Source organism: Oreochromis niloticus, linkage group LG8 (genome assembly GCF_001858045.2).
Source record: "Oreochromis niloticus isolate F11D_XX linkage group LG8, O_niloticus_UMD_NMBU, whole genome shotgun sequence".
In the NCBI taxonomy this organism is placed as follows: Eukaryota; Metazoa; Chordata; class Actinopteri; order Cichliformes; family Cichlidae; genus Oreochromis; species Oreochromis niloticus.
The window spans coordinates 4,848,767-4,870,662 of NC_031973.2; the positions used below are offsets into that span (position 1 = coordinate 4,848,767).

General features: G+C 39.5%; 1 protein-coding gene across 4 annotated transcripts in view; it reads left to right on the top strand.

Moving 5' to 3' along the window:
• LOC100697881 (PH and SEC7 domain-containing protein 1) overlaps window positions 1-21,896 on the top strand; it is a 96,034-nt gene that overhangs the window by 67,314 nt on the left and 6,824 nt on the right. For all 4 annotated transcript variants that reach the window (XM_025909663.1, XM_013273465.3, XM_019362322.2 and 1 more), the window contains 6 exons: window positions 3,570-3,613; window positions 15,063-15,256; window positions 17,496-17,566; window positions 19,688-19,845; window positions 21,425-21,569; window positions 21,723-21,866. In XM_025909663.1, the coding sequence (XP_025765448.1) occupies window positions 3,570-3,613; window positions 15,063-15,256; window positions 17,496-17,566; window positions 19,688-19,845; window positions 21,425-21,569; window positions 21,723-21,866 (756 nt within the window). The remainder of the gene's footprint in view (window positions 1-3,569; window positions 3,614-15,062; window positions 15,257-17,495; window positions 17,567-19,687; window positions 19,846-21,424; window positions 21,570-21,722; window positions 21,867-21,896) is intronic.

Sequence of the window (21,896 nt, forward strand, 5' to 3'; positions counted from 1 at the left end):
GGATTTTATGCCTATTTCTATACGTCACCTCCTGATATTGCACCTTTAAATCTAAAGCAAAATGTTCAAATATATACCTGAAATGGTAAGAAATATGTGTGTGTCCTTCTGTTGCTCTGAGAAGGTCTGGTAATTACCCACAGAGTGTGTATATTTATGCAGATTGCACCTGTAGGGACAGAAATGGCCTTTTATTGTACCCCTATGTCTGAGAGAGCGTGTGTTTAGTGTTTGATTTACCACCTGTGCTGCTTGTATACATGTGGAGTGCAGAGCGTTTGATGAAGGCGGCTGGATTTCTGCCAGACCCGACGGCACGTATAGCACGGCTCAGTACAGCGTGCCGCTTAACGCCATCACTCAGGGCTAATAGCTCTCATCTGTTGCCTCTTGGTGACGTTGATGGAGCAAGTAGGTGAAGGTGACGAGCATCCATCTTTGTCTGAGTGAGCCTTCAGACTCAATGACTCTCAATACTGTCAATCCCTCAGGATTTACAATCAGGGGAAATACAAATAAAACATTTTCTTCAGAAATAACTCGCCAAATAGACTCAGCTGTGACACAGTTTCTGCACATGCAGCATGCAAATCAGAGCTATGGAGGCAAATGTAGCATATTACGCATACTTGAAGCTCCAGGCTATTTTTGAAATTTCTCCAGATTCACTCACTAAAAGTTCCACAAGCGTGACCCTAAATGAGAAATCTTGGGTATTTTAATGAAAAATGCTTTAAAATCTCCTTTTCACCATACTACACTTATTCAGAACCACATGAGAGGGTAGATAAGTTTTAAAAGCTCATCAGAAGTGAAATATCCATATAAAATACCTCTGATCCAGATCTTTGAGAAAAACAGCATCTTTTTGCTTTTTAATAAGAAATACAGAGTCAAAATCTGGCTCTATTACTGGGAAGAACTAAACCAACAAAACTCGGTGTTGAGTGATTGAAACCTCTAATTCCCTCTAACCATGGGAATGACTGTATATAACACACATGCTGTCAGCATTTTGAATCTTTTGAAAACGAGCAGTTTTCCTCAGTTGTCCACGTAAACTTCTGCAGTCACATTGCTGCACTTTTACTGCTTACAAATTCACCGTTAATATTTGATGTCGGTCGGATTTGTGCTACCGTAGCAGTTTGTCTCCTACTCGGGCATCCCAGGAAGATCTTCCCTGTCTGTCATGATTATTAAAATGCATGAGCGCATTTGAGTTTGAAACATAACTCGAGAGTTTTACAGTAGCGGGAGCAAAACAGACCCAAATCTGTAACGGTCTCCTCTGGGTGGTCATCAATATTCATGGCGCTCTGGAAGTATTTGTGATTAGGCCCAGTTTCAAAGCTGCGAATGAACCTGATTAGATCACTGAATCAAACACCATCATAAAGTCGGTTTCGGTTTAAGCAGAAAAGTCTAAAACACGAGTGATGATCAGCAACTTAATATGTGTAATGAAACTGATTTTAGTTTGAGGTTTCTTAAGGAGACGCGTGGTATTGATCCACGAGGAATTCGGAGATGAACTGCCCGTAAGTGTCCTCTCCATCACCTCAGCCGGCACATCTGTCTTTCAGCTGCACTCACTACCTTAAACTCTACAGCCTGATGGCCTCCTGCTGCCTCCTCTGCCCCCCGCTCCTCTGCAGCAGACCGGCTGTGAAACGAAGCTGCTATGTGTCACATTCAGCTGGCCGAGGCCGATGTCATTGAGGTGTTGGGGGAGCTGAATGAGAAGTGTCTAAAGGTTCTGACTGTCACTACAGATTTTGAGGAAACTAAAGCCAAATGTGCCGACTCTCAGATCAGAGAAGCAGCAGCTGACCGGATCTCTCATTAAAACCCATCGTTGCCTCTGTTTTTTGTTTTTATCTTGTGCTGATCATGACGATAATAAAAGTAAAAGACGGTGTTTGCTGTGAGGGGAAGTAATGACCTAAAAATGATAACTGGTGCAAAGGATGTGGAGAATAAGCAAGCAAACGGATACAAAACACTTCTTTGGATTTTTTCTCTACAATTTTTCTTTGATTTATCACATTTATCAGAAAGGAAAAGGACCTAAATCCAGGCAATGTAAAATCCTGAACCCAAAAATTTAATCAGGAAGAAACAGAAGTTTTCAGGTAAACAGCGAGAGCGTCAAAGGTCTGACAAGTTTGAGAAAACCCGGAAGCCTTTTTTGAGTAACACCAAGCTTTAATAACATTTCCCTAGTTTCATGCGTACTCACATACGTTCACTAGATACCTAAAATGGATTAAATAAGACCAATTAGGCTTAAAGTTCCTGCCCTTATTTTAGGAGCCCATTAAAATAAGAAAGTAAGCTAATGAAAGTCTTCCTGAAGTAACTATGAATAAACACCATCTAGTAAATGGGGAGAGCTACACAGGTTGTGTATTTACACTGACTAATTGAAAAAAGGAGCGGCAATAAAAGATAAAAGCAGAGACAGGAAGTAAAACTGATAACAGGGTAGAGGGAGCAGAATGAAAAATAAACATAGCCACATTTCAAACCCATGACGCATCCCCACTGCAAATCAGAGGTGTGAGTCTGTGATTTTAGCTCATTGTTAGATGGTTGCTAGGCACCTTCACTATGCATAATGATGTATCATAATGAACATTTAGTGGATATAAATTAGATGTTTTGTGTCATAAAGTTAAATTGATGCCATGCTTTTATAAGGTGTTACAGGTGCGTAAATCCTACAAATTAGTCATTTTAGCCCATTGATAGTTGGTTGCTTGGCAACGTGATGATGTCATTACATCTAAGATACCTGTACCTGTGCTCCAATTTTAATTGCTCAACTCCTGTTTGTGTAGGAAGAGTTTGCGTGTCAGTTATTATTTGAGTAAATAAAATTATTTAGCCAAGAAATTTTTTTTGTAAGTTACAACAATAAAAAAATAAGAAAAATTGTAACCAGTAAACATTTGAAATATTTGCTTATAATTAATTTGGGTTTATTGGATTTTATTTGTTCATGTTGCCCATGCTCCTCTTTCCCAACAAGTTTCATTATGTTGAGCTTGGTACAAACTCTTTCCAATAAAAAGACAAATTCCACTCATCACATTACAAACACTGAAGGCCTGGTTAGTTGCGGTGAACTACTGTCTTTGTTATGCTTTTTGCTCCCAGACTGTAACTTAATTTTCCTCCATCTGGGTCGATGCATTTGTCTAAATTATTTATTGGCTGATTGATTTGACCGTCCATTCATTGAAAGGCCTGGGTGCTTGGCGAATAATGGCTTTGTTACTGATGCAGTGGTGATGGTGGCTGACTGATTGGATGATCGATGGATTGTGTGGCTAAGAAAATGAGTAAAGCTCATGCAAAAGGCAGTTTGAGCAGCATGAAAAGGGATGTCATTTCTCTGACTACAGTTTATTGAATGAAGCCAGCTTGCTTACTGCGCAGTTTTCACAGAAAACCACAATAAACCTGCCTATGTGTTTTACCTGCGTGCTACATTATCTGATCAATTGTCCACCTGAACACTGCTAATATTTTTCCTTAATGTGATTTTCTTGTTTCCTCTGCAGGCTCTCTACAACTCAATCAAGAACCAGAAGCTGCAGTGGACATTGTAAGTCTTTTTAAATTGACCTAATGTAAATATTACTTATCTTAAGCTGTTTTTAATTCATTATGGTTTCCCATCTGTGGAGGACCAAATGTACCCAATTTTTAAAAAATAAAGAAAGAAAGAAATGTATAAATTACTTAATAAATCATTCAGTATTTCAGTATACGTGGAATTGATATGATTAAATTTAAATTTTTTTATAATTACCTATTTATTTATTTAGTTATTTATTGGCTGCCTCAAATGGGGAGCTAAGCTGTCAGTGAAGTCTTCTGTGCAGATATAAATGCATGAAAGAATAATAAAATAATAAGTAATATAAAAAAATAATAATTTTTTAAAACAAATGACCTTATTATTAACTTTATTATTGTGTTGATAAATTGAACATTAATTAATTAATTTAAACTATTAAAAAATCATTTTAGCTTATATTTTTAATACAAAAATATAAATTAATATAAATCAATAATAATATTATCATGAATAATTAATGCCTGTCTTTGTTTTGTTTATTGTTTCTGATGCATGTAATGGTCTGTCATTTTTTTAGTAAGTCATTTATCTTTAAGCTAAATACTAATGAATATATAGAGTCTTATTTCTAAGTCAAATCTTCATTTCTTTTCTTATTTTGTTTACAAATAATCATTTATGTACTTGTTTATTTTTTCATATTGGCAGTTATGGTCCCCCATACTTGGCCTCCAAAAAACAGAAAGAAAGGAAATTCATAGATAAATAAATTTGGAGAAAATAATGGAAAGAGAGAAAATAATTTACAAAGTTACAAAAATATTTATATTAATAAAATTGAAATTATTAAAAAAATGTGGAAAAAAATCTAATTTAAACCACAAAATAAATATGAATTTATTGCATGTTTTTAAAATGAATTAACAACTTCATTTTCTTTTGGTTTTTTATTCTTTATTTATTGGCTTTTCCAATTTCGATTTTGGTAGTTTGAGTCTTCCATACGTTCTGTGCTTTTTATTCTCACACACAGACTGGAGGGCAGGAAACAATACGGGATATTGATCAGCTTGTTTGCATCCTCAGTGATGACGGTAGTGTTGTTTGGCATGTGAAGGAAACATTAGTGTGTCAAGGGTTGCTATTCTGGATCACAGCTCCACGGCGCCTCAGAGATGCCAATTAAGTCGCCAGCTTTCCAAGCTTTGTTGCCATAGTTACAGCACCATGGATACGACTCCATAGCTACCACGATGCTCTTTCCTCCCTGCATTCTCTCGGCAGCAAACACACACAGTGACAGGCGGATAAAATGCACACATAAGTGTATGTATAGGCAGAAATCACATGTATGTGTGTGAACATGTTGCATTTTGTATGCATTTAAAGCAAAAGAAAAAAAATCTGAAAGAAAATGAGAACAAGACAGCTCCATTTCAACATCTCTTTACCTGCATCCTGTACAAAGGTGCGACCACAGCCTCCCACTACCTTTCCAAAAATAGCAGCTGCAGCGCTCCCGAAGCAGCCGAACAAAAGTGGTCAGAGGAGCAGACTGCGGAGGAGATCCACAGAGAGGCAGGCAATCCAGTTCAAACATCTCCGCTGACATATAGACAGCTATTTAAACACTGCCACCGCACAGGAGGCCGCGCGGGGATAGAAGAGATGTCATTTTTAGACACGTAAACACCACAGAGCGAAGGAGAATCCACCTCCAAACAAAACCGGTTACAGATGAAGAGATTCAGCCCACAGAAGTCTGTTGTTCATTTTTAATGCTTTAGCTGGTGGAGATCTCTGCAATGGAATCTGCTTTGGAACTCTGATACTTATGGACAAGACTCATCCGCCTTAATATTCAGGAATCTTTCTCGGAGCCTGGCTCATTGATTGGTAGTCTTCAAACTGCGGTTAAACTTAAAATTAACCAAATCTTAATTTATTTCACAGCTCTGAATCCATGTCATTGTAAGCTGGTGTGTCTGCATTGCTATAAAAATGAAGAAAAAGCCACATGTCTGCACAGGAATACTAGCTGTTGCATTAGCATAATCAGCAAGCTGGACAGAATCACATTTACTTACACTTAGACATTGCCCTCATTCTAATCAGTATACTCTGTTTACATCACATATTAGAGCCAAACAGATGTGTTGCAGATGTTGAGGTCTGTGTGGCTGGGTGTTTATTTACATTTTTGGGAACTCGAGCATTATACTTAAGGTGAGCTCAAGTCGCTGCAGTCTTGTCCTAAATGATAAAAGTGTCGCTGCTCAAAAATAAAAGAAAAGTTGCCTCTCTAACTCTTGAATGCAAACAGAAGAAACCGAAGCAAGAAACTTAATATTCATGGATCTTTTCTAAAAGTTTGCAGCAGTCTCCCTCTGCACCATCTGTGAATCTCTGTGCTCCTGCACAGACCTATCATTACATACAGAAGTTCACATCCACTCATCATGGACATGAATGCTGTTGCTAAGGGGATATTTAGCCACATGTTACTGGGGCTGGATGTGTATATTTGAGCCTGTGTGGATTAGACAAAATCAAAAATGAATTCAAACTCGTGCCCCCAGTTCTTGTTTTTTTTTAAACTCTGCCATACAAGCACTCCAAGAAATCATTAAAAGACCAAAACTATCATGACATTCATAATCATGAACTTGTGACCACAACTGCATAAGACGGGCATGAAATGACCTTTTCATATAAACATGGTCAGCATTTTTTAAACCAGGTGTGACAAGGAGAAACGTAAAGGCATGTTTTACTTGCTAATTCTTAAAAATAGTGACTAATATCATAAACTCATCAGGAAAGTGTTTCCTGAGGTCACTGATTGACAAAGCTGAGAGCCCCCTGCTGGCCGTTAGAAAGAATGCAGCCATAAAGCACACCATCACTAGCTTCACAATCAGACCATCTTTTGTGGAGAGTCTGAGGCTGGACCCGCAACAACACAAATAAAAATAACATAAATAACATCAAAGTTTCCCAACCTGCCATCCCTGGAAAGATTTGGAATTTCTGTACTAACACATTTTTAGGATAAAACTAGCTCATGAGCCGTGGGCGTGTATGAATTAGGATTATATCCAATTATCTCTGTGCTGTTGATAAATGGACTGGTTCTTATATAGTGCTTTTCTACCTGTAAGTATGCCTCATTTATATAAGCACTTTTCTCATGCTTTTTCTACCTAAGTGCTTTCTAACATTCACTCTCAGATGGATGCATCAGAGAGCAACTTGGGTTTAGTATCTTGCCCAAGGATACTTTGGCACGCAGACCGGAGCAGCCAGGTATCGAACCACCAACCTTCCGATAAGTAGATGAGCTCCTGAGCTACAGCGACACCTGTTAAAGCTGCTTACTGAGCTCACAGCGTAATGATCGAGCCCTGGGGGCAGAACCTTGTTCCTGTTTGTTCTTATACAGGCTGATTTGTGAGTTTGCAGTTCTTTTCTATATTTAGCTTGTTCCAGTATCGATTTACTAATTTACTCCCATATTTTTTTTTAAAAAAACCTCTCTGTGCGTGATATTCACACTCTAAAACAAACCACTCGCTGCGATTGTGTATATGTGAAATCTAGCGTCCCATCACAGGTGTGTGTTTGTGCTCTATTCTGTTTTTCTTTTCTTTTGCAATGGATGTTATTTCACACCCCCGCAGAGAGAGACGTGGACATGGCCACTCTCAGCGGTGCAGTTGGATGCACCCACATGTTCTTCACTCGCTCGCTCACAGATACAACACAGACGTATACACATGGTTCCTCATTCAGGAGCGGGGGTGGATGGAGAGCAGAGGGAGAGGCGGTGGGCATTGTGCTGTGAAAGGGAGACGCAACAAGTCGGAGATACGGGGAGAAGTGGATCCCTGGATAGAAAAGAATGGCAGGATAGTAGGATATAATGAGCCGGGAGAACGAAGCATGCTGTACATGAAGTGAGGCAGGGAGACGAGACCTTCCTGTTCTATTATTCCTTTTATTCTGTTAATCCCAGTTCTCCTATTTCCTCGCTGGCTCTAATCATCGTGTCTTATTATTGTCTGCAGCCGTCACCGCTCACCTGCAGCGGGAGGGCAGATTTGATGCCATGATACTGACTGAAATATGTCTGTAATTCCAGGCGTCTTGTTTACTCGAACAGTTTAGGCTCAGAACCTGAGAAAGCCTCGTCTCTCCTGCTTTTTCCTTTTATACACTTAAAAAAAAGCTTCTCTTGCATGACAGTGAAGAGTTTTTGGTAGTGGAATAAAACTTTTTAAAGGCCTTGAATGTGAATTGGGGAGTATAATACACTTTTATTAAATGCAAAAAGTAGTTTTATCTCCAACTCATTTCATGTATTTGTCCCATCTGGAGTGGGGAATACCTGCCACTTAATTTTTGTATTTAAAAAAAAATGTAAACAAGCTGTAAATGCAGACATCCACACACCGGGGGCGCTGCAGAAAGGACTGCATGTGTTTATGTCTGTCAAAGTCAAGTAGAAAAGAATGAAGAGTTGTTTTGTTGGCTACAAAAACTCAATTATGGTCAGTCCCATCCTTTCAAAATAAGACTGTCTGGGGGTATGCACAGGTAATTTAAAGCCTGTGTGAATGAGGAAATGCTTTGCCATCTATAAGAGTGTTTTTTTATGAATTATTGTCCTCTTTCACTTGACTGTGTTTGGAGTGTTTTGGTACAGTGACTCACAGTCAGTGAAACACAGCAGATCGCTTTCCTTTTCCTTCCTTCCCTTTCTAATTTCATGTCTTCCCTTTACCTTTGACTCCTCCTCCTTTTTAGACCTTTTTCCTTTGTTATAGTTTTTTATTTATTTCCCTTTCTTCAGTTTTCTTTTTCCTGTTCCGTTTCTTGTCATCTCTTCATCTCTGTCTTTGGTTCTTTCCCTTTGTTTTTGTTTCTGTCTTCATTCATTCATCTTTCATGTTGCCCTTCTTTTGTCCTTCCTTTGCTGCCCTCTGTTGTATTTTCCTTCTTAACTACAGTACAGCTGTATTTCCTTTTTCTTACCCTCTCTGTTCCTCACCTCCTCTCCTGGACTTCTTTTCCCTTCACTCTTATTACTATATTTGCTTTCATATATTTTCTTTGTTTCCTTAAATTTTCCATTCTTCGCCAGAATTCCTCTTCTTGTCATCCTTTTACCTTCTGTTGTGTTTCTTTCCTTTCATCTCTGCCCTCACCCCTATACTTTGTCTCCCTTTTTTCCTTTCATCTTTTCCTCTCCTCTCTTCTTTCTCTCCTCACCTCCTTTCTCACTCATGTTAAATGTTCTGCCATCTGAGAACGATCAGCTTTGTCTTTTCTCCCCCCTCCGTCTCTGTCACTCCTCTATCTTTCTCCTCCACTCATCCACCCCCCTCCACCTCTCTCTCTCTCCATCCATCTCCTCTCCACTTTGTCTCTGTGTGGAGACGGATTCAGGCAGGCCAGCAGTTACCAGGCAACAGGCTACATGCTCATTGGCTCTGTCTCTGCCTCTCGTTCTCTCACCAGCTCCTGCATGGGGTTAACTGCTGTTATGTACTGTTGGTTACTCATAGCGTGGTCTCGGGGGGGTTCGGCACACAGCCATTTTCTATTTTCAGGCTGAACTTTTGCATGGGTGCCGCCTGGTGAGGTAACAAGTGGAATTGCCATATTACCTTGCTGGGTGGATGCAGAGAGGCTCACTGCTGCAGCCTAAAGCATCTATCATCTCTTTAATGTGACAAATCCACTTAAAAACACCAAAAGATGCATGCAGTGCATTGTCAAGGATTATTTAGAGGAGAATGGGATTATCGCTGCTGTAGCAACGTTCATTGTTGGGTTTGTTTACAAACTGAATATTTAGAAAATTGTAATTGTAATCGTCTGTAATGAACAACGATAAACAAAAAAACAACAACAACAAAAGTGAATATGATCATAAAAAGTTTGAGTTTTTTTCATACTGGCAAAAAATATTATAACCTGTCAAATGAGGAATTAAAAAAAAGGAAAAATCAAAATAAATTGTATTAGACACACAAGACGAGAAGCAAACTGTAGGAAATCTGTTCAAAGTAAAAATGAATGTGTATCTAAAAATATTTTAAAAAAGAAAATAAAATTATTGTTTTTGTTTAAAAAAAAAAAGGTTGAATTACATATTTAAAAGTATTTTATTTGGATAACTTCTAGCCCTTTTTGAATAAAAAATTTAAAAAAAAATATAGGAAGGATGATATAGACTATATACTATTTGTTTAACTGAAACAAAAGTAAATACAAATATAAATACAATATGTTTAAAAGAAAAGAGGTATACATGACAAAAGTAGATTAAACAATAAAAATGAAACAGAAAGATGTCTTAAAACAGTTAAAGAAAACCAAATAACATATTTTAAAAAGGTTGGTGGGTAGTAAACAGACATGATCTTTTTGGGTGAAGAGTTCAGTTGTTAATCAGACTGAGACTCTTTTATTTCTGGGAAGTTTAATGCTCAGAAACACATTTCACATGAGGGTAGTTAGAAAGAAATGAAGCTGCAGTCGACGACTCAGCAGCTTCTCAGGTTTCTCATTTACAGAGATGGCTCCTCAAGGCCTGTTCCTAATGAGCGATGTGCACCCTGCACCAAAACTTCAGATCCACCAGAAACACTCCCAGCCCATAAACTCATTTTAATAAAAGGTGGAGTAAGCCTGGTGTTTGATATAACACTCTGAGACAACATGGTGCTTCCAGTTTTACAATAAATTTGGTCGATGTTTGAGGTGTTTCTAAAGGTTAGGATGAAAATTATTTGTAATATCTTCATTAAAGTAATCACATGAGCAGTTAACTGAAAAGACAGGTCATTATATGGAAGACGGTTCCAATTAAAATGTGTGCTTAAGGCATTATAAGCTGTCCATTTGGGAATGACAGCCATGGGAAAATGTTCTGCATAAAAGTGCCGCTAGAAAAGTTGTTGTTATTTTTGTAACCCCAGTTCTATGAGTATGTGTATACCCCAATGGACTTCAGTGAGTTCTGTAGGGCAGCAAGAAGCAAGAGACCCTTTGCTTCCATCCTTGGCAACAATTAACATATAGTAATGTGGACTAGAGTAATATGGACCAAACCTCTAACTGAAAAGGATCAAATAGTAGTAACAGCAATAGAAGGTCAAGCAGCAAAATCCATGTCTGACAAACGAGGCTGGTAGCACCAAAAACTGCAGTTAAGGCTGGCTCCTGTAGGAAGTCAGTCTCTATAGACTCCAGTGTTAAAGGGCCCAAATTTACAGCAGAAATAAACCTTAATCACTATAACCTGTCTGACTGCTGCTGCCAGTGCTTTGATAAGATAATTGCAAACAGTGAAGGGGAGAGTGGGCATCCCTGCCTGGTGCCCCTTTGGAAACAGAAGCTGGAGGATGTTTGGTCATTTGTCCTGACACATGCTTTTGGGGAACTGTATAATATTTTTAACCAGTTCATGAAAGAGTTTCCAAAACCAAATTTGTGTAAAGTTGCACATAAAATTTCTAGTAAACTATCAAATCCTTTTTCTGCATCTAGAGACAATATTGTAGTGTTTTTACTACATGAATAGTCTATCAAATTAAGTAATCTAGGTGTACTTGTTGATAAGTGCCTACCTTTTATGAAACCAGTTTGGTCAGGATGTATTATGAGGGGGGTTATGTCTCTAATCTCTTTGAGAGAGCTGTCCAGACTCGTTTAAGGTCAGTGTTAATAAAGGGTTTGGGCGATAGCTGGTGGGAAATACAGGGTCTTTGCCTGGTTTTAGCAGGAGACTAGTGTTGGCAGAATTCATATTTGGTGGTAGTCCGCCATTTTCCTTGATTTCCTGCGACATTCTGTGAAATACTGCTGCCAGAATTGTCCAGAGTAGACTTTTGCTAGAAATCCATCTGCACCTGGAGTCTTATTATTGGGCATACTTTTCAGGGCTTCCTGGAGTTCACCTGATGTCAGCGGTGAATCCAGTGCTAGTGTTTGATTTGATCATTTCAGAAGCGTTATGTTATCAAGAAAGTGATCAATTTGGTTTTTAGATGGGTTTATCTCTGGTGAATATAAAGTTTTGTAAAGGTCCCTGAAAGTGTTATTTATTGTTTCAGGGTCATATTGTAACAGTCTGGCTGAAGCTGACTGTGTGGAGTGAGGAGGAGGACCCAAGTGCAGACACGCAAAACGAAACTTTGATTTAACTAAGGACGAACTGTTTATTTAAGGCTGGTTAAACAATACAAAACTAAAAGGGCAAAGACGAAACTAAACAATAACCTAGACTGGGTGAACTAAGATTAAACATGGAAAAAACCTTAACGTGAACATCTGGCATGGATACATGAAAAACCCAGAAACATGACATGACCATAGCAGACGACCAGAAAAGGAATGAATGAAAACACAAACACTAAATATACACAGGAGGTGATCAGGGGAAGTGGAAACACACAGGGAAGCAGCTGACTGGAATGAACATAATGACGCCACAGGGGAAGTGAAACTAAACACAATGAACATGGGTGACCAGACCTCTTCAAAATAAAACAGAAAACATAACGGGACGCAGACATGGCAACACGACCTTGACGACACACGAAAGGTGAGGGAGACTTAAACACAGGGGGAATCTAATAAACAATGATCTATAACAGAGCAACCTAGGCAAAATAGAAACGAGCTTAAGATAACTAAGACTTAAACATAAACAATGAATATCAAAATATAAGAAAGCTCAAAACCCTGGGTCAAACAACCCAGGAACATGACACATATACTGTTTTCCCAGACCCAGTTTAACTCTTTATTTAATCTTTCTTTAGTTTTAACTGGTTAGCTAGAAATATCATTTAAGTCTAGTTTTTTATGTATTTTGCTCAGCACTTCCTGTTTCTGGGACAACACGTATGCTTCTTCTAAGGATTTGATGATTTCTTTTGATTCCTGAATATATTTGTTTTCTCTTTTCTTTTTTTATGATGTGAATGAAATTATTTTACCTCTCATTACAGCTTTCCCTGCTTCCCAGAGAACAGATGCTGATGATCCAGGCAGTCTAAATATAAAGCCCACTCTTTTTAAAAGTATTTAATAAAACCTTCATCTTTAAATCTCCAGTTTTTACTTGGTGGAATGACCTTTTTATTTATTTGAATTAAAGACACAGGAGCATGATCTCTGACAGCTATAGGGTTTATCTCAGTGCCTGAAGTGTCTCTCAGCAGTGAGCTGCTGACTAAGAAATAATCAAGATGAGAGTAGAAAATAGAAAGTATTTTCCTTACGGTTGAGGGAAACGCCATGCAGCTCAAAGTCTGTAATCGCACACGTACTGTTTAATTATATTTGTGGACTGCCAACAGTGCCGAGTTCCTGCTGTCCATTTATTCATTTAGTCCAAAATTGAGGTCGCCCCTGAGAACAAGTGAGCAACCTTGGTGTTCAGAGAGTGCACTAAAAAAAATCGTGGAAGAACGAGGGGTCATGAACATTTGGGCCAAATACACTGACAGTACAGAACTTTTTGCTACCTATAAATGATGTAACTATTAGAAATCTACCCTCTGGATCTATAACTGTGTTGGGTATTGTAAAATGAGCAGTTTTATGTATTAAAATTGCTCCTCCCCTGTGCCTAGGTCTATAGCAACCTGAGAACACATTAGAAAACTCAGGTGTTTTAAGTTCCTCTGTAGCTGTGACAAGTCTATGAGTCTCTTGTAGTAAAACAATATCTGCCTGTATTTTGGAGCCAGCTCCATGCACATTCTAAGTGATAAACCTTAGTGTGCCCATAGTTGTGTGTGTGTGGCTAATGTTGAGCGCTGCGTATGAATGAAAAAAAACACACATCCATTGGGTGTAAAAAAGTGAGTGGTGAGAGTTTCCATAAAAGTGCAAATACATAGATCCGAGTGGTGCTTGGTGTTGTCTGATCACATGTGTGCACATGAACTTATATGATCGAGTGTGTGCACACCTCTGTGTGTGAGTCCTATGTGTCTGTGTGCACTGTGAGGCTGTAGTGCGTATCTGCGTGAGCGTGAGCGTGCCGTGCAGATGAAATAATGATTGCGTAATGATAGAGGGTGCAGAAGCAGAAAAAAAGGAAAGAAAACTAATTGGAAAGGGGTTGTGGGTGAGAAGGAGTGCAAAGAGTAACGAACAGCCCGCGATCTTAGAGGAAAGTTATGTGTGACTGAGTAGGAAAACAGCTGATCTGTGCAGCGAGAGGAGGGAGAAAAACATGCAAAGGGACACGAGGGAAGGATGAAAGAGAAAACCTGACATATCTAACAATTTTTTAGCAGTTATCTAACAAGAAATATGGCTGCTGTGTGGCAGAGATCACTCCAAGAAGTCTGTATTCTCATTTTAATGAGTGAATACATGTATTTGTTTTTTAGTCTGTGACTAAAATACCAGATATTTCCCTCTTTGTTGTACAGTTCATGGATGCAATTTGAAAAGCAAGCTAATTAGCTCCAACGTCAGCTTGGCAGCAGATAAAATGCTGATGCTGAGACTTGAAGTTGCTGACGTCAGTGAGTGACACCACTATGGCCATCTTTTACATACAGTTCATTGAAGAAGAAGAGCAGTAATAACAATCATACAATTGGAATTTTATTTTTAGTAACAGTAACAGAAAAGTTGTTCTCAGACTCATATAGCAGTTTCTTAACATAATTATTTTTTGAATATTTTGCATTAAAATTTATTTTTAACAGTTTGAAAAAAATGCTATTTAAGGATGTTTTCAGCCAAACAATAGGATTATATGAATAATACTAAACAGCAAAAACTGAAGAACAAAGATGCAGTCTTTTAGAGATTAAGTGTAAGAAAATCTTTGGTGCTCAATCTTGCATGTTAATGACTTAGCAGCTTGATGAGATTTTTAGATTTTAAAAACAGAATAAGAGTTTATGCTTTCTTAGCTTTTTGAGGAAGCTTTAAAGCTTCAGCGTTTTTTAGCATCCTCTGTGTGATGTGTCGGCATCTCTGAGAGCAGCTGTCCCTCTGGGTAAAGATGCCCCTGTTTTTCACCTCAAAGCAGGAGCAAGATGGATGGTGTCACTCTTTTCCTGTGGTATTTTTTGATCAAGGAGAGTGGACTTCTGTTCTGAGGAGAACAAGAGCACAGCGAGAAAGGCGAGAGGAAAACACACAATTAAAGCTTTGAAGAAAACTTTGTTCGCTCTGGTTTCCCCCAGTGAGATGATGCTTTGTAAATGTCTTGAAGAGCAGAAGCTGTGCCAAGACACCAGCAGCGGACAGCGATATTACTCATGTGTACGTGTGTGAAATCTCCGGACCTCATGTCCTGTGCTGAGTGTGAGGCAAATGGACAGGATGCATGATGATGTGTTTATTCGCGATGGTAATGAGACATGACACATAAGTGTTGATCACCATGGAGTCTGAACTCTTTTTTTTTTTTTTTTTTTCCTCCTCGTAGGGATGAGGAAGAGCTGCGGAAGTCGTTTTCGGAGCTCGGGGACAGCCTGTGTGACTCCAACACCTCCAGATCGATGAAGAGGGTGGGCAGCAGCGGGAAGCCCCTGTCGGATGGGTTGCAGCCCACGGGAATGCTGCTGTACAAGAACGGATTCCTGGTTCGCAAAGTCCACGCCGACTCAGACGGGAAGAGAAGTACGAGCTACAAAGTTCAGATTTAGACGATGTTTTGAAACATTTGGCTGCTGCCCAGAGGATCATAAGTGAAACTGTAGGTCATGTCATGTAGAGCACATCCTGTGTGGAGTGTTTGTACTCCAAAGCGAGATGGTTTTTCTGCAACAGCACAGAGACTAACACATGCTGAGGATTTGGGATTTTAATGCTTTAATTCCAAGAAAAACAACCAGCATTAAATGTCACATTAGTCACTCAAATGTCTTTAAAATAAGCTTTATTATTCAACAACATTTAGGCTGGTATTTGAATTTAAAACACTGAAATGATCTGAGGAAATACAGAAAGCAAAGACCTCCCTTATTTGCTTCATTAATGAGTCACAATCAGATGAAATCATTTGCACACATTCACAGGTTAACTATGTGTTATTCATCAGGTGGATTTGTTTGTTTTTATGAATATATATGCATAAAAAGTAACCAATATTGACCCCCGTTTAAGTGCGATTTCCCCCAAAAGCATGTACTTTGCTGCTAGTCTTTGGCGCTGGTGCTTTAATGCATCAGGTTCCACATTAGTTAGGTTTTCACTCCAAAACCAGTTGGTTAGGTTTAGGCTCTCCCTGTAGGGAAGAGTGTGAACATGAGAATTAGGGTGTTCTTCGTCCAGTGCAAGCGTCCTCCCCCTGGACAGACACGAGTCTTTATTTATATTATTCCTTATTGCAGAGCAGTTGAATGAGCCTGCTGCTGAAAACACTCAATTTGATGACAATTTACTGCATACATTAAAACACCTAAGTTTCCTCAAGAAGTAGAGTCTGCTACATTTCCAGTGCAGGGATCTGGCAGATCTTAGTGACAGATTTTTGGAGGTGTATCTCTTTAATATAGGCTACGTTTCAGGAGGAGGTTGTTATTACAACACCACTCGAAACCAGTGGAGTTCACCAGTTTCCAGCCTCCTCACCACTGTTGACACACCCCACAGAGTCTGAGAATTTCTGCAGGTGATGCAGATGTTTGTCAGATCACAGTTGTCGGTGATCCGGCAGGTTGTGCATGTGTCCACCTGCATCCTTATCAACTTCTCTAAATTGTGTTGAAGGCACCTGATATTGGTTAGGTCTAGGCACTTAAAACATGTCAACATATCAGCAGTTTGCACCTTCAGCAGGAGGCTTTTATGTTTACCTGGGTTTTCTCCTGGATCTCTGCTTACTCCCACTATTTAATAAATATATGCTAGCTTAATGCGACCTATATCAGCCACGAACACTCGGTCAATCACTTTCTGGTTGAATAAAGGTTAAAAATATTTAAAACTAGATAAATAAGTCAAATCAAATATGGGTGGGCCCTCAAAACACAAATCAAATCCATATGAGATGAGTTAGGACTGGGGCCTCTCACTACAGTCAAAAACACCAAAAATACAATATAATATATAAATTATACACCAGATTTAGTTGAGGGAAATCACAGACTAGTGATTAGAGTGCATTACTTTCAGATAAGTGTGGGGAATGTGTGGTGGCTGGAGCTGTGGTTCAGTCCCAGGCTGCTCCATTCTGCGTGCCAAATATCCTTGAGCGAGATAATAACCCCTGGTGGATGCTCTCCGAGCATGTGTGTGAATGTTAGATAGAAATCACTAAGTAAGAAAAGGCATGGAAAAATGGGCTTGCATGAATGGGTGTGAATGAGGCGCGTTGCATGAAGCACTTTGTAGCACGTAGTTGTAAAGATGTTTATGAAAGTGGCACAGGCAAGATTTTCAAATATGTCAGTAATAGACCAGATGAATGTGAGACTGATAACTGTGATGTTCTGGCAGGGAACTGTGTGTTGGATTTAATTATGCGGCCAGCCACTACAACAGATAGCAACAAGTGTGCCCCAGCCTGGCAGTTTTCTGTGCTGTGTGTTCACAGTATAAGGGTCGGATGTTAGGTGTGTCAGCTCTCCCCAAAAGTTCCTGTAATTCGAGTCGAGCCCACCTCGTGACCTTTAGGCCACACCTAGCCCAAACAACGTTGGCCAGTGCTAGAAATAAAGTGCCATAAGTGGTCCAGATTATACCCTAATGTGTGGACTGTCTGGGGACAGAGGACACTGGGTTACATGTGCAGTTTTGATTGAAGGTTTCCTGGATGCACCTCTGACTTAGTGCTGCAAAGCTAAGAGTATGATGTAAGTTTGTATCCATGACTGAAAGTCTGTAATTAACATTTAATGTTTTCTGCTCCTCGCAGCACCGAGAGGGAAGAGAGGGTGGAAGACTTTCTATGCCATCCTTAAAGGGCTAATCCTCTACCTGCAAAAAGTAAGTTTCTCACAGTAGACACATGTTTAGTTATAAAAAATAAATAAATAAATAAAATCTAAAGGGCTGAGTGAGAAACAATTTGCAACAGCCACTGTTTGATATTCATTATTCAACCTTTTAAAAAACGGTTGACTGCATCTCCATAAACATCCTGTCTTACTTTCATGCCAGCAGCAGATTTTTAACAGAAGGCGGTTCTTTATCCCTGCGGTGAATGTCTCTTTGGAAACCAAACAACAACAAAAAAGTTCTGCACCAAATGTTACCTGCCTGCCTGCAAACGATCTCTTAAGATAATTTATTGATTAATTTAAGCAAAATATCAGCAATGAAAAAACCAGCAGCTTTGCACTGACAGCTCAAGAAGCAATCTGTCCTTTAGAGTCACGTTTTGGTGCCTACTTCCTGTTTACACGAATACATGTTGCTGTGACATAATGTCCTCGTGCAGGCCGGGCCTTGGCACCGTGCAGAGGACCCATACGGAGCGGCGGTGGGCCTGGGTAACCTCTGCCAACATAACAGGCCACTGCTGCTCCAAATTCCCCCTGAATGCAGAGAAAAATGTGCCTGTAGGGATGCTGTGGCTCCGCTCTCTAAAATACTAACTGAACTTTATTTTTACTGAGGTTTTTTCACCAAGGTCTTCAAGGTTAATTCAAGGCTCATGATTCTTGTGGTGTATGTTGTCAACACAAGTCCTGTGTAAGGATTTACAATGACCTTTGACCTCTCCTTCAAGATCAATAGATTAATTTGAAGGTCAAAGTGATAATAATGCTTTATAGAGCTATTCAAAACCATGTTTCTTATTTTTTTTAGACAATAACATAAACTTGTAATCAAACACTTTTTTTAATTTAATATGTGACTAATTATGCTATGCAGAGCTATTAATTATGTTTTCATTACATTGTTATAGAACTAAAATTGCTGAATTATTTACTTTTTATTACAAACAAAAATGTCACATATGTGATGTGGAGGAAAAATATCCATTAGCATGTTTAGGGCCAGGGCGGTGCAGTGGTTCAAACCCACAGAAAGAAGATTTCAGGTTCAAATCCAGCAGCCAGGTATGGAGTTTGTATGTTCTCCCTGTACTCTGGAGTCCAGAAACATGGATGTTAGGCTAACTGGTGGTTATATGTTGGCTGTAGGGGTGAATGTGAGCATAAGTAAATACAATAACATCTAATAAACCTTTGCCAGATCAGGTTTATCAAATAAAAACTTAATGGAAAACGTGATACTTCAATATATTTTGGTTATTGATTACCGTGTGATTTGTAGACGTAGGCATTCGAATCAAAATAATTAATTTGGATATTTTTACGTTACATTCAATTGTTTCAGACTTTGTCGTGGTAAAAAATCTTCCACTAGTGCTTCAGTTTAGATATGAGAACTGTCAAAACTCAAACCTTTAAAGTTAACTGAGGTAAAAAAAAAACAAAAAAAACTTTTTATCAAATTAAAAATAATTTGAGAAGACTTGAGAAGTTTATGTCCACAGCTTTGTTCTCCCTAAATATAAACGTATACTTCTGTCATGAAACCAAAAGATCTTCAACTCAGATAAGGTATCAAATATATATTTTATATTTTTATTCTTACTGTGGAACAATGTTTTAATAATTAACTAAAACTAAACTTAAGAAATGAAAACTAAAAGTTAAAACACATTTTGTTTGCCAGAAATTAAAAAAAAGAGAAGAAAAGAAAACTAGACCTTTACAGAAAATCAAAACTAAATTGAATGGTGATTGTGTATTCATTCAAAACTAACCATAATAAAATAAAAATATGTAGGAAATACCTATTTTAAGTATTAATAATAATAATAATAAGGTCAATACAACCTGCCTTAGGATGCACTGATCTCTGCATAACTGTGACAAATAACAAGAAACAAGAAACTAATTGAAACTAGACTAAAATTCAAAATAAACAAAAACCTGATGAGAGACGCCTACAGAGCTCACATTCAGAGCAATATCAGTTGCTTCATGTAAATGTGTATAAGCGTCACCCACCAATAAAATATGATCATAGTCAGCATCTTTAATGAGCCTTAGCAGCGCAACACACCATTCTTCTTTATACCTGTCGTTCCAGGGGGAGTACAGGCCCGATAAGCAGCTCTCTGATGAGGACCTGAAGAACGCTGTGTCCATTCATCACTCTCTGGCAATGAAAGCTTCAGACTACAGCAAGAGACCCAACGTGTTTTACCTGCGGACGGCGGACTGGAGGGTGTATCTCTTCCAAGCACCGTGAGTCTCTTTATGCTCTTCTCGCTGAGCTTGAACAAACGCACACACTGTACGATTTACAGCTCCCACGCTGAGCAGCGTGGACAGCTGTGCAACATCTGCAGCACAGCAGAAAATTCAGAGAGCTAAAAAAAAGAAGAAATAAGAAACACCCATGTTTTATTCCACTCTTCTCTTAGTGCTGACTTGCAGTCTCTGGCCATGTTAAACTGAACAGTCAAAAGTATGTGGACACCCCTGTTTTTAACTACATGAGCCCACATGAACAGATACTGATGGATGCTGGGGTGGTGGAGGGGTTGAATCTGCAGGAAGCGATGCAAGCAAAGAGCTGCGCATATATTCCAGAGGGGGGAGGAGGTTTGGTATGTGACACAGCACAGCTCAAGCTGCATGCCTGAACTTGCTTTCGGCCTTTGTTCTGTTTCACTTCGTGTCACGTGGAAATCTGAACTGCATAAAGTCATGAACTTACATGTGTATTTCTGGAGTCTATTCCAGCTACCATGGTGCGAGAGGTGTCACACACTCTGCACAGTGAAGATAAATGCAAGTGCCAATTGAAAACAATACATAAATGGTAAAAAAAGACTATAAAACATGATTAAAAGGAAACTCAAATGCAGTATCACATAAAATAGAAGTCTGTAAAGGTGTGTTTTATGAGGCAAATCATTCTTCAAGCCTTTGCTCCTCAGGTAGGTCCTTTTAAAGCCGGGGAGCCCTGATTACAACCTTGCCCAGCCTTACTTTTGGAACAGACAGAAAGATCCACCTGAAGAATAAGGCTGTGCACTGGCTTATAAGGAGTCAACATTTCTGCTCTGACCCAGATGCACTTTAAAATTAATCAGTAAAATCCAACAGTCCTACAAAACCAAAGCCAGGATTTGGGGTTATTGAACCAATGGCATGAGTAGAGGCTGTTTTGGTTCACAATGCTATGGTGTCCACATATTTCTGGCCATATGGTGCTGCTGATCACAGCTGAATGTCCACCCTCAGCAGCACTCATGTGCTTACAGATTAGTGATACATGAAGAGGATGCGCGGTGAAGGTGAAGGTGTGTGTCTGTGTGTGTGTGTCTTAGCAGGATCCAGGAAGTGGCACATGATTGGCCACATGTTTCAGCCCCCAGGAGGACCGGCTCTGTGCTCCAGTTGCAGCTTGCATTTGTCCCAGATACTGTACCCCTCTCTGCGCCTTTCTCCTCTCCTCGTCTCTCTCTCCTCCCGTCTCTCCCCGATGATTTAAGCGATGCTGTCTGATTCGATCTGATATTACTCAGGCTCTTAATGGGCCTGTTAATGTAAAACAGGACTTTTTTCTCTCTCATCTGTTAATTGGCTCCAAAATCATTTCTTTGTTAACAGCAGCGCTGCTTTCTCTGATAATTATCCCTTTGATGTTGTAAACCAGCCATGAGCAGATGTGAGCGGCATCGCAGAGGAGAAGCATTTGTACTGTATGTGTTTTGGAGTTTAAGACTTGTTTGTAATTAATCGTGTGTGTGTGTCTGTGTGTGTCTGTGTGTGTGTGTCTGTGTGTGTCTGTGTGTGTCTGTGTTAACCATCTCAGGAACGCGGAGCAGATGCAGTCTTGGATCACACGGATCAACACAGTGGCCGCCATGTTCTCATCTCCTCCCTTTCCAGCAGCCATCGGCTCGCAGAAGAAGTTCAGCCGGCCACTCCTGCCGGGGACGATGTCGAAGCTGTCTGAGGTATCCTAACTTTAATGAGTCTGACAGGCGGCTTAAATACAAGTAGACCCAAACCATCCCAGTAAATTGCTCCAACAGGAAATCAGTTATACCTCTGGGTCAAGGTTTTAAGTTTTTCCTCTCATAATCTGGGTTGTTACTCTGTGCTTTCAGGAGGAGCAGGTCAGATCCCATGAAGCTCGATTCAGAGCCATCTCCACTGAACTGGCTGAGCTGCGCTCTTATCCACCTGACCGCAAGGTGAAAGGACGCGAGCTGGAAGAATACCGCCAGCGAGATGAGTACCTGGACTTTGAGGTGAGCTGGATTCACGGATGAGGAATCGAG